Below are 13,652 nucleotides of genomic sequence, written 5' to 3' on the forward strand. Positions count from 1 at the left end.
AGGGGCTCCGGGAAAGGAGACTGCCCTCTCCGCGTAACCACCAAATGACCAGAGCTGCCCCCAGTTCCAGCGGGCTCTCAGCTCCCCTACAGCAAAGTGAACCCCCGCTTTCCCCCTCCCACCCGCCTTCCAGGCAGCAGCGGGGGTGGAGGCAGCAGCGGCGATCGTTTATTTGAGGCGAGGGTGGGTTGCAGGGCAAGGGCAGCGCCGCCTGTCAGAGGCGCCGGTAGAAGAGCTGGGGCCCTCGGTCCAGTGTGCACGCACTTCCAGGCTGGCCGGGCAGCAGCTGGCGCAGGGCGTCACGGTCCTCGGTGGAGAGGCGTCTGCTGCACAGCTGCAGCTCCTGGAGCTGCGTAGTGATCCTGTCCCAGAGGCCCAGGCCCAGGGGGCCCTGGACAGCACAGCCTGCAGCGGGGGGAAGGGGGGAGCTGGTCTCAGGGAGCAGGCCCCAGCGAGGTAGACGGGGGAATCCCGCAGGAGCCAGTGGCGTTCGCAGTACACCTATGGAACTCCCAGGCCTGTGTTCTTTTCTACCGACGTGGCCCTCAGGAAGAGGCCACTTCCCCTGAGCCCCCAGGGGCTACAACCAGGTGCTTGGGCAGATGCCCAGGAGAGGCCCACTAACATCCTAGGAAGGCGTGCGTGCTTCCAGAGAGGCCACCCGGTCCGTGGGCTCCTTTCATAGCCAGTAGGCAGGCAGGAGGGAGACTGGCTAAAATAAATGCTGCAATCACATCTGTGCCTCTGACAGTTTCTATGACAATGCCTGGGGTCTTTCCATCTGTAAAATGGACACTATAGGAATGCCTATGGGTCTTAAGAGGACAGACACTAAGCTGTCAAGGTTTGATCTCCAGGGAGGCCAGAGTGCCCAACAGGCTCAGGACCCTAGGGAGCTAGGGGAGAGGACAGGTACAGATGCCAGGTGTGTGGGAAGCAGCCCCTTAGCTGTGTGCAGATATCCCACCAGCTTGCCTTCAGGGCTGCCTTCTTGGAGGAGCCGGCTTGGCCTTGTGGGGTGGGAGTGAGGAGCAGGAGGAACCCAGGGGTTCCCTGTGTACACACCCACTCCTAGTCCTTATCCTCCTAGAGGGCAAAGCCTGGTACTCTCCTGCCCCAAGCCCTGGCTGGATGTGTCAGGCTATTGGGTGGCCAGTTTACCAAATTAATGTCTCCTGGGGTCATCGTCAAGGCAGCTCTGGTAGGGTACTGTGCCTGGGTGTGGCCAAAATGAGAATACACAGGCTGGGAAGGTAGAGTCAGGGCAGGCCCTACCTGCAAGTGGGAAAATCCCTCGGTGGCAAGTTTTTGCCATCCTGATCTTGAGCTCTGTCCTTTTGCCAATGGTAATTAGGAAATCCTTGTGAAAGGGGACCCACCCCCGTCCCCCCACCCCAGTCACCATGGTCTCTGAGGTTCAGGCTGAACAGGCCAAAGGCAAAGCCCCCATGGTCCTCCCTGCCCTGTGTTAGGAACCGGGCTTATACCCCCTTCCAGTCACACTGGTCACTGTTCCCCACTGTATCTAACTAAAGGAGCCCAGCCCACCTTTGCCATCTGGCTGGTAGCAGTGACAGCCCATTCAGAGGAAGCACCAGGGCTTCGGGTAGGTCCCCAAGCTCACCTGACAGGCCAAGGAAACTGAGGCCTTGGGGCCGCACCTGGAGGGCAGACAGGAGCTCCTCCAGGCCAACACGGCCAATCTCAGGGTTGGCAGACAGGTCCAGTGAAATGAGTGAGGGGCAAAGAGGAAGGCATCTAAGACAACAAGGGAAGAAATAAAGGGGTCAGCCTCTAGGGAGGGAGGCCCCCAGTACTGCAGAAAGCTGCCCCAGACAAACCACAGCTCTGGGAGCCACAGGCCAGGCCCTATAGGCTCTGCCCCAGTATGCACGGGTGCAAGTACTTCTCTAGGGCCAGCTGGACACTGCCAAGGGCCAGGACCATAGTGACCAGGCCTGGGTATATGCCTCCCTGGCTTGGGTGCCCAACAGCGCCAAGAGCCAGCTGAGGCTGGAGGGTCATGAGTGGCCCCGGTATGGGCTGCTACAACAAAGGGTAATGGGAAAGGCTGTCAGGAGCCTCAGGAGTACAGGAAGAAGAAACACAAGGAGGCAGGCTTGAAAGCTGGAAGGAGTGAGGGGAAGAAGCTGTTACTCCCAGTTGTTACTACCAGGGCCTCGGGTAGGTCCCCAAGCTCACCTCCCTTCCCTGCCCAACCCAGGGCTCCAGGGTACTGGGACTTGAGATCAGACTCCCTCAGAATAGTGCAGGAGTGGGTGGCACAGCATTACCTGCTCAGTTCTCTCACCGCCTTGTCGCCCAGGTGGTTTGCAGACAGGCTCAAGTGAGTCAGAGCACAGCCTTCCTAGACACAGCAGAGGCCCAAAAGGAGTAGGGTTGAGTGGGGCACCTACCCTCTCTGCCTCCCAGTAGAGGACCCAAACCCAGGTCAGATACCTTCCTTCTTCCTCAGAAACAAGGGGCCAAAGACTGCCTGACCCCCAAGGCACCAGAGGGGAGCAGCATCCCTTCAATGTGAAAATCAAAAGGAAACGTCTCCCCTTCTAAGTCATACCCGACATGTGAAAATCACAGGGATCAGCCCCACATGGAAGAGTCAGGGGAGAGAGCCCTAGGAAGCCTGGCCAGACCTTGGGATCTGCCTGGGGTCCCAGGCACCTTTCCTGCCGGCCAGGAATTCACAGCCCGAGGAAGGCAGCTCTCCCAAAAGCTTCACCCACAGCTGTTCTTTCTGAACCTGCAACCCTCTTCCCAGGCTGCTCCTACCCCTGCCAGGTCTCAGGTGCGGAACTGTAGCCCGGACAGCCCAGCCTTGCTTTGCCATGGCACCCCCCACCCCCACCCCTCTCCCACCAGCCGCATACATACCTTAGTCAGGAATCTGACCACAGGCTCCACAAGGTCTGAGTCACTCTTGCTAGCTGCCACAGAGCTAAGCTCCAGGCGCTGGAGGGTGTGAGCGGGCAGGCTCTGCAGGGCCTGGGCCAAGGCACTGGTGCCCAGGATGTTGTAGGACAGAGACAGTGTCTTCAGGTGCTTGGCATCTGCACGGGGGACCAGAACCACTGTCAGCCACACACGGTCACCAACCCAGCCCAGCTGCAATCCTAGGCCCAACACCTTCATGATCCCTCTGGGGAAGCTATCATCCCTGAGATTTTGTGCATGCAGAACTGAGGGAACTCCCACCTGGGGTTTCCCAGGCAGGGAGGGGACAGGGCCAGACTCCTGAGCCCACCCTCTCCCCACCATCTCTGGGCTACCTGCCTCCCCCAACCCAAGCCAGGACAGAGTACCTGAGACAGGCCCTGGGCCAGGGTGTCTGTGAATGATGGGGTGGGGTTGGAGAGCACCTCCTGCTGCCCTAATCCCAGCCTCTCCTCTGCTGTTGCTCTCACATCCCCAAGCCCCACTTCCCAGCCCGCCACTTCTGCAGAAAGGCCCCCTGGAGGACTCCTAGTTCCCAGTCTCTCAGTACTGGGACCACCACTCTCCGCGGCCTCGGTGTCCGTGGTGGGATCATCTAAGGCAAACGGAACGCTAAAGGCTGGTGAGAATAGGGAGACAGGGACAGCGGCCCATGGCACGTCCTAGGGGAATGACCCGAGCCCAGGAAGACCTAGCACATCCACCTATGTGCTCCTAGACACCACGCCTGGTCGCCCGGGGCCCCTCTTGCTCAAGGCTCTCTGTGCCCCTGGACATGCCCTTCTGATGGCAACTGGAACTCTGGGGCCAGGGAGTGGACATGCCCATCAGCTCACCTTGGAAGGCACTACCTAGGGCTGCCTGGTGGCTCAGGAAGAAGCTGGGGCCAAAGCCACAGGCCTGGAGATGCAAGGTACTGAGTGAGGGGCAGGCTTGCAGGATGAATGCCAGGGCCTGACCACTGCCATCCCCGAGAGGGTTCATGCTTAAGTCCAGCTCCTCCAAGTTCTGTGGAAGACATGGGCCCCCTGGAGAATCTGGTCTCCTTGCCATCCCAGAGCTGGGCAGAGGTCAGCACTCGCCACTGCACCTTCCCACCCAACGACGGGCTGATTGCAAACGTTCTGATGCCGCCCTGTTGCCAGCCTGCTGCTCCCCATGCCTCTACCTGCAAGGTGGTCTGCCCCAGGAGGCCTGTGGCAAGCTGGCGTAGGCCTTCAGGGCCCAGGTGATTGGAAGAGAGATCGAGGAGAATCAGGCCAGGCATGGTGCCCAGGGCGGCCAGCAGCTCAGCAGCACATCCATCCCCCAGCCGGTTCCCTGCCAGGTGCAGCTCCCGGAGAGCCGCGTGCAGCTTCAGGGCCCGCAGCAGTGGGGTGAGCTGGGTCTGGCGCAGGGCCAGGGAGCAGGCGCTGAATGAGGGGCCCGAGCCCTGGCACTCCATGGCCTGGAGCACCTCCTGGTGCTCCTCTGGAGGGGGGGATATAGCGTCACCAGGACCAGAACCTGCCGTTCTGCCCTGGGAATCCTGGGGGGTCAAACCAAACATCTCCCTCCTCACTCATGAGCCCTGGGACACCCCAGAGGTGCTGCAGATCCCAATCCCACAAGCCTGTGGGCCCGGCATCACTTGAGCCCCCACGCATGGCTGGTGGGTGGGGATGTCCCTTCTCTGACTTGTCAGGTCCTCTCGGCAGGGCTCCAACCTCTGTCACCGCCGTATCTCAGGGCCCAAGGCAAGCTCCCTTGGAGAGCCACCCTGGACCTACCCTTCAGTGGCTCTGGTGACTCTATGCCATCCCGCCTCCCACAGGGCCAGTGTTGGGGAACACCCACATGTGTGGGCACTGGGCAGAGGAGGAAAACGTGAGGCCAGATGTCGGGGGGAGGGTGGATATCTAGGGCTCTGGGACATTAGGCCCACAGACCTGGGAGTGGCACAGGAAAGTGGACCATGAACACCCAGCCCCTCTGCCCAGGCCACTTGAGGCTCTCCTGGGCTCCTACCTTGCTGCAGGCTCTGGCAAGCCCTGCGGTAGCGGTCAGCCAGCGGGGGGAGGTCCCACGAAGTCACCTCAGCCAATACCTGCAAAGCACCGTCACTAAACAGCCCCGGGGGCCCCCCACGCTGGGGGCTCTCCTATGCTCAGGGCCCAGGCTCCTACCACTCACCTCCTCGTTGCTCTGTAGCACATCAGGGATGGGGTCCTGTGGGGCCAGCAAGGCTCCCTCCTTTCGCAAGACGAGCCTCGGCAGCAGCCCACAGGCCTGGCAGTAGCGCTGGGCAGCCTGATCAGCCAGCCAGGCCACGGAGTGGACCTCCCTGCTGCAGGGACAAAGGGGAAGCTGAGCTGGCTGGGTCCCTGCACACACTGAGGAAAAGCCTCTAGGGTCCTGCCATCTCTAGGTCTATAGCTCTTCTGTCTGGCTCCCTCCCCTCCTCCCGCTGCCCCTGCCCAGGACATGCCCGTGCTCTCTGCAGCTCTTCCAAGCTTTTCCTAGGGGCCACGGGGCCTGGCCTAACCACTCCAGTGCCCTGTCTATGCTCCTGCGGGGCACTCTTGCCCTGGCCTGCAACCTCACATTAGCTATAGGAGGGCCCCTGGACAGCACGGTGACGCAAGTCAAAGTAAGCCCTTGTGACCCGCGCCATCTGATCTGCAAACGTGAGGGTTCTCCCAGGGGTGCTGGGGAAGCTGGGACTCGGAGGGCACGTGATGCCTTACCTGTGTGGGACGGGGATGAGGAAAAGACTGTCCTGAACTCGCACTCGCACCCGGATGGGAGGGGGCAAAGATGGACCCTGCTGGGTGGGGGCAGGGCACAACAGCCTCAGTCAGAAAACACAGCCGTCTAGCCTCACTGCCCCCACCGCCCCCACCCAGGGAGTGCACCCACCGAGGGCTGGCCCGCCACAGGGCTCTTCTCCCCACTGGGCCCCGAGGCCCTGGAGACATCCGGGCTCCACGGAGGCTCTGCAGCCGAGCTACCGTCTCCACCTGCCCTGACCAGTGCACCGCAACTCCTGAGACGGGGCAGCCGGCTCTGCCTGGCCCGGGCCCGGGGCCTGCTGGAGCTCTTGTTGCCTGACCCCGAGGCACTACGACCGGTACTGTCACCACTGCCTGGGGAGCGGGGCAGATGGCCATCCTGGCGGCTGTGGAGCAGTGGTGAGTCGTCCTCCAGCCAGTCTGAGGCCAGACACTCCTCTTCAGGGATGAGCGCTGGCCGTTGCAGGGTGGCCTCGCCTGGACCCCAAGGTGGGCCGGACCCCAGGTGGCAGCTCTGGGCACTGCCCACGCCTCGGACGCCCACCCAGGGAGCACTCGCTGCCGCCGCCTCCCAGTTGCTGGTGGATCCGGGCGTCCAGGCTTTGTCCTGTTGTGGCTGGACAGAATGCCGGGGCCTCTTCTGGTTCGGTCGGGGGGGGCCTGGGTTGTCCTCACCCTCTGAGCTGCTACTGCTGGCCAGTTTGTGCCTGCTCCTCCGAGGCCTGGTCACAGCTGGAACTGTCTGCCCCAGAGAGACCCTGGCACGAGCCTGAGAGGTCTCTGGGGGTCCTGGGCAGGGGCTCGAGGGAGGAGAGACCTCAGGGTCAAACAGCTGGTTACGTGGAAGAGCGTGGGGAGCCTGGGAGCCGTGGGGAGCTGTGGGGGGATAGAATCTCGTGTGAGGCGGCGTCCGTCACTACCCAACCACCCATGCTAAGATGTCACTTGGAATCAGGGCCTGGGGCACTCTCAGGTCAGGGAGAGCTGTCCCCAGGGGCAGACGGTCTGTACTTGCCTCGGCCTGAGGGGGCCGCCCGGAGCAGCCTCTCCATGGCACCAGCCTTCTCTCGGGTTTCGCTGTCCAGATCCTTGCCATACAGCTTCACCCACTGCTGCAGTGTCTCCAGCGGGCTGTGCCCCTGCGTGGCGGTTGGCTGAGCAGGGCCGGCAGGAGCACCCCACCCGCCACGGCCTGGCCTGTACCCCCACTCACCTTCGTGGTTCGGAGTGTGACTGACGCTCCCCGTTCAATGAGCAGTTCAGCCACCTCGAAGTGGCCGCAGTTGAGGGCATCGTGCAGAGGGGTGATGCCTTCACAGCCCTGGCCGCCTGGGTCATCTACCACAGCCCCGTGGTCCAGCAGGAAGCGGACAATGTCTGTGGGCCAGGAGATGTGAGCTAGCTCCCAGCCTTTGTTGGCCCCCGTCCTTGGCACGTACCAGCCCCGTACTCACCCAGATGCCCGTAATTGCAGGCCTCATGCAGGGGTGTCCAGCCACAGTAGTCCCGAGGGTTCAGGGGGTGGCCCTGAGACCAAGGATGGGAAGGAGCCTAACCTGAGTATTCCTCAGGCTGGCCTCACTGTGGGGCTCTGAGGTCCCAGGAGAGCCAGGGCCTGGGTCTCAGAACTCAGAACGGGCCCCGTAAGTCTACCCTCAGGCCTGGCTCTGCCCTGGCCTAGGTCCTAGCGGAGAGAGATGGTCCCCACACAAGATGCATCATCTCAGGGAGGCCCCTGAAGGGACATGTGCAGGCCCAGCAGCCACGATGCACCCTGCAGCCCCCATGCCCTGCCCTATCCCCTCAGGGAGACAGTGCACCCCAGGAGAGAGTCCCCATGACCCACAGAGTAGCTAGAACGAGGCAGCAGACCCACCTGCCTTACAAGGTCCTGGACACGACCCAGGCGGCCCTCGATGCAAGCTCGGTGTAGCAGAGTCTCCCCAACGTCATTGCGCCGGTTCCACTGTGGACAGTTGTCCCAGGACAGGAAGCAGAGGTGTGAGGGGACCAGGCAGTCCTGGCAAGCATGGGAGGGACACACGCAGTACCCCCACACCATCCTCACCTTGTTCACCCTCTGCCGGCCCAGGCAGGCCCGCAGCTCCTCGTCCTCCTCCGGCTGCTGGGACCAGCCCTCAGCATCACCCTCTGGAACAGAGCCCGGCCCACTCCACGTAAGCCAAGCCCCGCCGTCCCCAGGCTCCCCTGACCTTCCAGGCCTGGAGGACGGGGGTCCAGTGTGGACTGCTATTCCACTCCCAGCCCTGTCCGTGGTTGTTCCTCACTCACAGACCCCCGGCCCACAGGGGATGCACCCGACCTTTCTGCCCACCTGACCCCTATCCATCATGTGCTGACCCCATCCCCAGACCCCTCTGGATCTCCCCACCCCAGACTTCTGTCCCCTCCTGGGAAGCACCCTTGTTGGGCCAAGTCACGCTCACATTACAAATAGCTCATCCCGTGAGCCCAGGTGCCCTCCACCTGCACGTGCCTGGCCTTCCTGTCTGCATCTGCCTCCCCCAACTCACTTGGCTGACCCCACTCCTCTTCTCTGCTCTTGTCCTCTACTCCCTCTGCTGCTGGTCTTTGCTAGAACCTTCTTCTACTTCACAGGCTCCTCTTACGTGACCACTTGCTGAGTGGTATTACCTATAGTTCCTGCTTTGGTCCTCTAACTCTCCTCTGGCTGCCTACACCCACATACCGGTGACACGCAGCCTAACCCCCTTCTAAAGCATGGCATAACCTTCCCACAGCTGTTGGCTGCTCACTGAGAGGTTCTGGAAGCCCCTCAAATTCAAAACTGAACTTGTTCCTTGTGGCCCCAGGGACAGGTCTCCCACCTCCCGCCTCTCAGCCAGAAGCGAGCCACCGGCTTGCACCCACCAGCCTGGCACCCCCTGGGTGACGGCTCCAGCCTATCCGGCACACCCACCTCCCACAAGGCTGACCCTGCCAGCCTTGAGAGAAAGCCTGCACCAGCTCTCAAGGGTTTCAGGAAGTGCTGAGCTCCTGTGCCTGGCAGCCAGCATGCTGTCTCCACTCCCCTCTTGTCTTCCCTGTGCCCTCCTCTCGTGGTGCCACTTCTCCAGGTCTGACCCTGCACCTCCTTCCCCAGCAGATACCCACTAGCCTTCCCATCAATGACTCCTCCAGGAAGGTTCCGGAGCTGCCCCAGAGCCCCCCGCCCCCACTCCCCTCTTCAATCTACCAGCACAGACCGCCCTTCCTCCACAAGGCTGAATCCTCCTGTCTCGAGGCGGTGAGCAGCCCCAATGAGGACTCCCCCTCGCCCGGCCCAGCCCAGGGCCCAGCCCCAGCAGGTGTCAGGGAGGAAATGCCACGTGCAGCTGGCATAGGGGCCAAGGCAGCATTCGGGCCTCACCACTCTCCGAGAGCTCCACGTCGCTGGCCTCGGGGGTGTCACCATCACCCTCCTCCTCCTTATCCTCGTCCTCCTCCTGGTCTCTGGGCACACTCAGCTCCTGCAGCCTGGCTTCAGTGCCAGGGGCCTCCTGGGGCTGCAGCCTTAGCTGCACGCTGTGGAGGTGCTGTAAGACCTGCCTCTGAGGGGCAGGGGATGCCCAGTTCAGGGCTCCAGGGGCACTAGACACCCTGAACGGGGAGATGAGGGTGGGGAACGAGGACAGGCAGGTCGCAGGAAAGCTGCACTGGGGGGGGTTCCACGTGCGCGGATGGGCTTCTGTACCTGCAGCTGGGGCCGCTGGGCCTGCTGGGCACAGCTGAGAGCCTTTTGGAAACATGGTGCCAGCAGCTCATAGGCATCGCCGGCCTCCTCTCGGGATAGCGCAATGTTCAACCAGGTCTTGGCCTCCTGGAGCAGGAGGAGGAGGGATGAGCTTTGTGGCTGCTGTCCGCCCCATGGAACTGGCCCCAGCCAAGGCCCAGCTCCCACTGCTGCCCCCACGAAACAGGAGGACGGCAGCCCTAGAAAGGGAATGCCTGTCCACACAAACACTCGAGAGTGGCGGTCCTGAGGCAGAGCCGTGGAGACCTACTCGCATAGCCCCTCTGCACCCCGGGTGGGACCGGACGCCATTACTGCTCACCTCCAGGGCGTCGCCACCACGCAGCCTCAGCTCCTGTTCATAGTGGGACACGGCCCGGCGGTGGTCCTTCATGTCTCCCAAGGTGGCGGCCAGGGACACGTGGATGACGGCCAGCTCGGGCCCCGGCCTCCTTAGCAGTTCTGCAAAATACAGCTGTGGAGGCAGTGACAGCGAGGCCAGGGCTGCCTCACACCCCACCAGCCCAGAGTGTCACGACCGCCCCTTTCCTCCCGCCCCAGCAGGGGACGCACACCTGCTTCTGGTAGGCCTCGGCCGCCTTGGGGAAGTCACCTGCCTTAGAGAACAGGTCCCCCAGCTGCTCACAGATGCCCATGGCACGCCGGGGGTCACTGGCCTCCGACTCTTGCAGCTGCTGCTGCAGCTGGACCACTGCCAGCACTGCAAGAAGAGCCTTAGTGAAGAGGGGACACAGCGTGGGGCTCCGACCCGACCGCCACCTGTGACTCGTGTGCCCTGGGTGGACACAGCGTCCACTGTCTCTAGGCCTCTGCTCGCCCCTAGGTAAGGGGGCAGTAACAAAACACACCTCGTGGACTTACTGCATGGATCAGGAAACTAGTAACTGACACCTTGAAGAAGCACCTGGCTCACAAGGGGAGCTACTAGCTCCTGCCACTCGTCAGTCCTCATGGGCCACATGTGCCGTCTGCTCTCCCATCCTCTCTGGCAACACTTTCGTCTCCGCCTTGCCAAAAAGATCCTGGCTCGTCTATAAATGCCCAGCCAGCCTCCTGAGCACCCTCAATGTGTCCCTCAGTGTGTCCCCCTCTGACACACCATGCTGAAGGCTCTGAGAAATGGGGGGCTCTCTTCCCAACAAGAAGGGGGTGGGAGCAGGAAAAGGCCTCACACTGATGCCGCCATCTCCTCACCCCTTCCGGGGGAAGTTCAGCACCCTGGGTCCCCTTCCAAGGCTCACCATATTTAAGGGTCCGGCAGATCGCTGCCTTCTGCAAAGGCTTCTGAAAGCCCAACCTGTAGGCTTTCTTCAGGGCTCTTTTGGCAGCCAAAAAGTCCCCCAGGTCTTGGAAGATCTGGGGAGAAAAGAAAGGTGAGATTGCAGGCTCCCTGGAGCCCGAGCCCCTCGGCAGGCAAGGCCCAGAGCTGTAAGTGGGCACCTGCGAGATGAGCACGCAGCAGTCGCTCTCCATGAGCTCCTTCCTCAGGGCACGTGCACACTCACGGGCCCCCTCCAGGCAGCGCATGGCTTGGGAGTGCTGCCCTCGGCGCCAGTGGATGGCACCCAGGTTGTAGCGGGCACGGAATAGGTCCTCGTAGAGGTGGTTCTGCCTGTGGGAGGCGACAGGGCTCAGAGTGACTGGGGGCACCCAAGCGCTGACATGTAGCTGCTGATGCTAAGCCAAGCCTGCTCTATGCCACAGACGTGCGGCAGGTGAACAGGGAGGGCAGGCGGTGCTCTCTCAGGAGGCTCCTTCCTCCAGGGGCGGAGGCCTTACTCGGCAAGGAAGATGCTCTTCCGGAAATAGTCATTGCACGGGGCCATCTGCTGCAGGCTCTCGAAAGTGAGGCCCAGGTTGAGGTAGAGTCGGGTCCTCATCTCACTCAGCTCTCGCTTGGTCAGCGTCCCTAGAAGGTGCCCCCACAAATCCTCAGTGCCTCATCCCCACTTGGGGTATCTAACTCGGGGTCTGTGCATCCTCTCCCCCACCCCTCTTCCTGTCTCTTGCTGTGGTGACAAGCTCCTGCTGTAGACAGAGCGTGGGAAGGAGCAGACAACGCCCAGATGTGAGGATGTGGGGAGCACAGGCCATGCACCTCCTCATGGGAGGCTTTGAGGACAGATCTCAGCCTAGCAAAGGGTGGGCCCAGGCAAGTAGAACCCACCATACAGACAGAGCAGACACTGGAGCTGTGGCCTCCTCTGCTAGCAGGTCAGGAGGCAGAGGTTGGGAAGGCCTGGCCTCTGAGGGCCCTCACCCTGCAGCTTCTCGTCCACAATAGCCAAGCTCTTCTCAAAGGCAGTCTGTGCCTGCAGCAAGGCGTCCTGTGACTGACAGTGGTCATAGATGTCCAGGTAAGTGCGGCCAATGGTGGCCCAGGCCCTCTGCAGCTCAGTATGATTAGACAGGGAACGGGCCAGCTCCAAGTAGCGGTGCTGGTGCTGGGGTGCAAAGGAATGGCCATTGTGAGCCAGCTCCCACCTCAAGCAAATCCCATATGTACCCCAACTCCAGGAGGCGCCTACCTCTGCCAAGGAGAACCCCCTACGCCCCTCAAATCCCCACAGAGCAGGACAAAGCCAGGCTGCGCAAGTCCCATATCCTCTGTGCCATGGGCTGCCTGTGGGGACAGCGGTGCCACACTCCAACCAGCCATCATCATCATATGGAGGAGACGCTGACTGGGAGTTAGCTGGGCTGTTGCAGCCCCACTCGCCAGGACCCGAGCAGGCCCTTTGTGGACAGTTGTGCCAACTCCCCAGCTGGCCCACAAACACAGCTCAACTGTTATGTTCGTTAATGGTTTGTGGGGCCAGAGTCCCAGGCTATGATGTGCCTACCCAAAGACCGGACTACAATTCCCTGACACAGGGCTGCCTGAAGAAGCCACGTCCAAGCGTGTCCCCCTCTAGCCAGAGGCCAAGACAGTGAAAACTGTGCTTCTCTCCTCAGAAAGGGACCAGCTCTAAGTGTGGGCTCTGCAGGGCCGGGTGTGGTCAGCATGGGTGCTGGGGGTGGGAGTGGGCTCTGCCCACCTTCAGGGCAGCTGAGTAATCCTCCAGCTCAGCCAGTCGCTCTCCGATCTTGCGGTGGGCCACGGCACAGCCCAGAGGGTCATCGATGCTCTCCAGGAGCTGTAGCTCATGCTGGTGCTCTCGCAGGGCCTCTGCGTAGCGTCCTGGGCAGGCAGGCGCGGCAGGCTTCAGCCCTGGCTGGGCAGTCGGCCAGAGGCTGCGAGGGCGAGCGAGGGCCAGCGAGGGCGAGCGAGGCCGTGGCCGGCCCTGGGCGGCCGGCTCAGCAAGGTTCCTGGCCCCTGCCCTCGGCCTTCCCCCCCCCTTCCCCCCCTCCCCCCCTCCCCCCCGTCCCCGCTGGCTCACCCGGTCCCCCATCCCTTCCTACCCCCCAGGGCTCCGACCTCCAGCCCTACAGTTCTCCCGGCCCTGGACCACAAGATGGGCCAAGCCCGGGGCACGTACCATGGCTGGCCAGGAGCTCGCCCAGCTGGTGGGAGAGGGCGGCCTCGTCCCGCAGCTGCCCGCTTCTCTGGGCCTTGGCCTTAGCCTTGCTCAGCTCTGCAGAGAGAGGGAGACGAGGCAGGGACGCTAAGCTTCTTCGCCTGAGTGGGCCAGACCCTCTCCTCGCCCAGCATTCCGCCCGGAGACTCACGACGAAGCTCGCGCTCCACATTCATCCTCGATCAGCCGCGCGCGGGGATCCGGACTTCCCGCGTTCCCGGCCGCCGCCGCCGCGGCTCCGCCCCCGCCAGGCGGGGGGCATCCCGGGAAATGTAGTCCAGCCGCCCGAGGCATCGTGGGAGCTGTAGTCCGGCTGACGTCCGGTCAGGAAGGACAGTGAGAGGGCGGCGGGAGGATCGGCACCTCCGTAGGCTCTTGGGGTCGCGTGGAAGCTGAGCCCCATCCTCACCCCTGATCCCGGCCCCGCAGCCGCCCTTGGGGTGCGGTCTCCTGCGCTCGTGCTGCCGCTAACCACTCACACACGCGCAAAGCCTATCTGCGTGAGCGACTTTACTTGGGAGACACACTGCCTTCGTATAAAAGGAAATGAAGGGATCTATGATCTAATACCCTTGAGTACTTGGATATGTGCATGTAATCAAATACGCCCCTTTTCACAGAGCCCGCGGAACAGCC

The 13,652-nt window shown here is 62.3% G+C and overlaps 1 protein-coding gene across 3 annotated transcripts; it reads right to left on the reverse strand.

The window, feature by feature from the left end:
- Positions 1 to 146: 146 nt before the first annotated feature.
- On the reverse strand, positions 147 to 13,257 carry TONSL (tonsoku like, DNA repair protein). 3 transcript variants are annotated; one of them, XM_047841664.1, is made up of 26 exons: positions 13,168 to 13,257; positions 12,978 to 13,073; positions 12,537 to 12,679; positions 11,759 to 11,942; positions 11,278 to 11,407; positions 10,939 to 11,110; positions 10,740 to 10,854; positions 10,095 to 10,198; positions 9,800 to 9,952; positions 9,439 to 9,564; positions 9,115 to 9,295; positions 7,792 to 7,874; positions 7,600 to 7,689; positions 7,178 to 7,250; positions 6,937 to 7,100; positions 6,739 to 6,862; positions 5,851 to 6,599; positions 5,679 to 5,758; positions 5,125 to 5,278; positions 4,960 to 5,038; positions 4,121 to 4,422; positions 3,789 to 3,960; positions 2,893 to 3,068; positions 2,295 to 2,368; positions 1,625 to 1,758; positions 147 to 405 (listed from the first exon to the last, which is right to left on the reverse strand). In XM_047841664.1, exons 1-26 carry the CDS (start codon positions 13,190 to 13,192, stop codon positions 215 to 217), a joined length of 4,074 nt encoding a protein of 1,357 aa, XP_047697620.1. In that variant the 5' UTR covers positions 13,193 to 13,257; the 3' UTR covers positions 147 to 214. The 3 variants fall into 3 exon arrangements, with proteins under 3 accessions (XP_047697620.1, XP_047697619.1, XP_047697618.1); XM_047841663.1 differs by having other exon boundaries at positions 5,679 to 5,755; positions 10,053 to 10,198; XM_047841662.1 differs by having other exon boundaries at positions 10,053 to 10,198.
- Between the last annotated feature and the right edge of the window lie 395 nt (positions 13,258 to 13,652).

Source organism: Prionailurus viverrinus, chromosome F2 (assembly GCF_022837055.1).
Source record: "Prionailurus viverrinus isolate Anna chromosome F2, UM_Priviv_1.0, whole genome shotgun sequence".
Classification (NCBI taxonomy): Eukaryota; Metazoa; Chordata; class Mammalia; order Carnivora; family Felidae; genus Prionailurus; species Prionailurus viverrinus.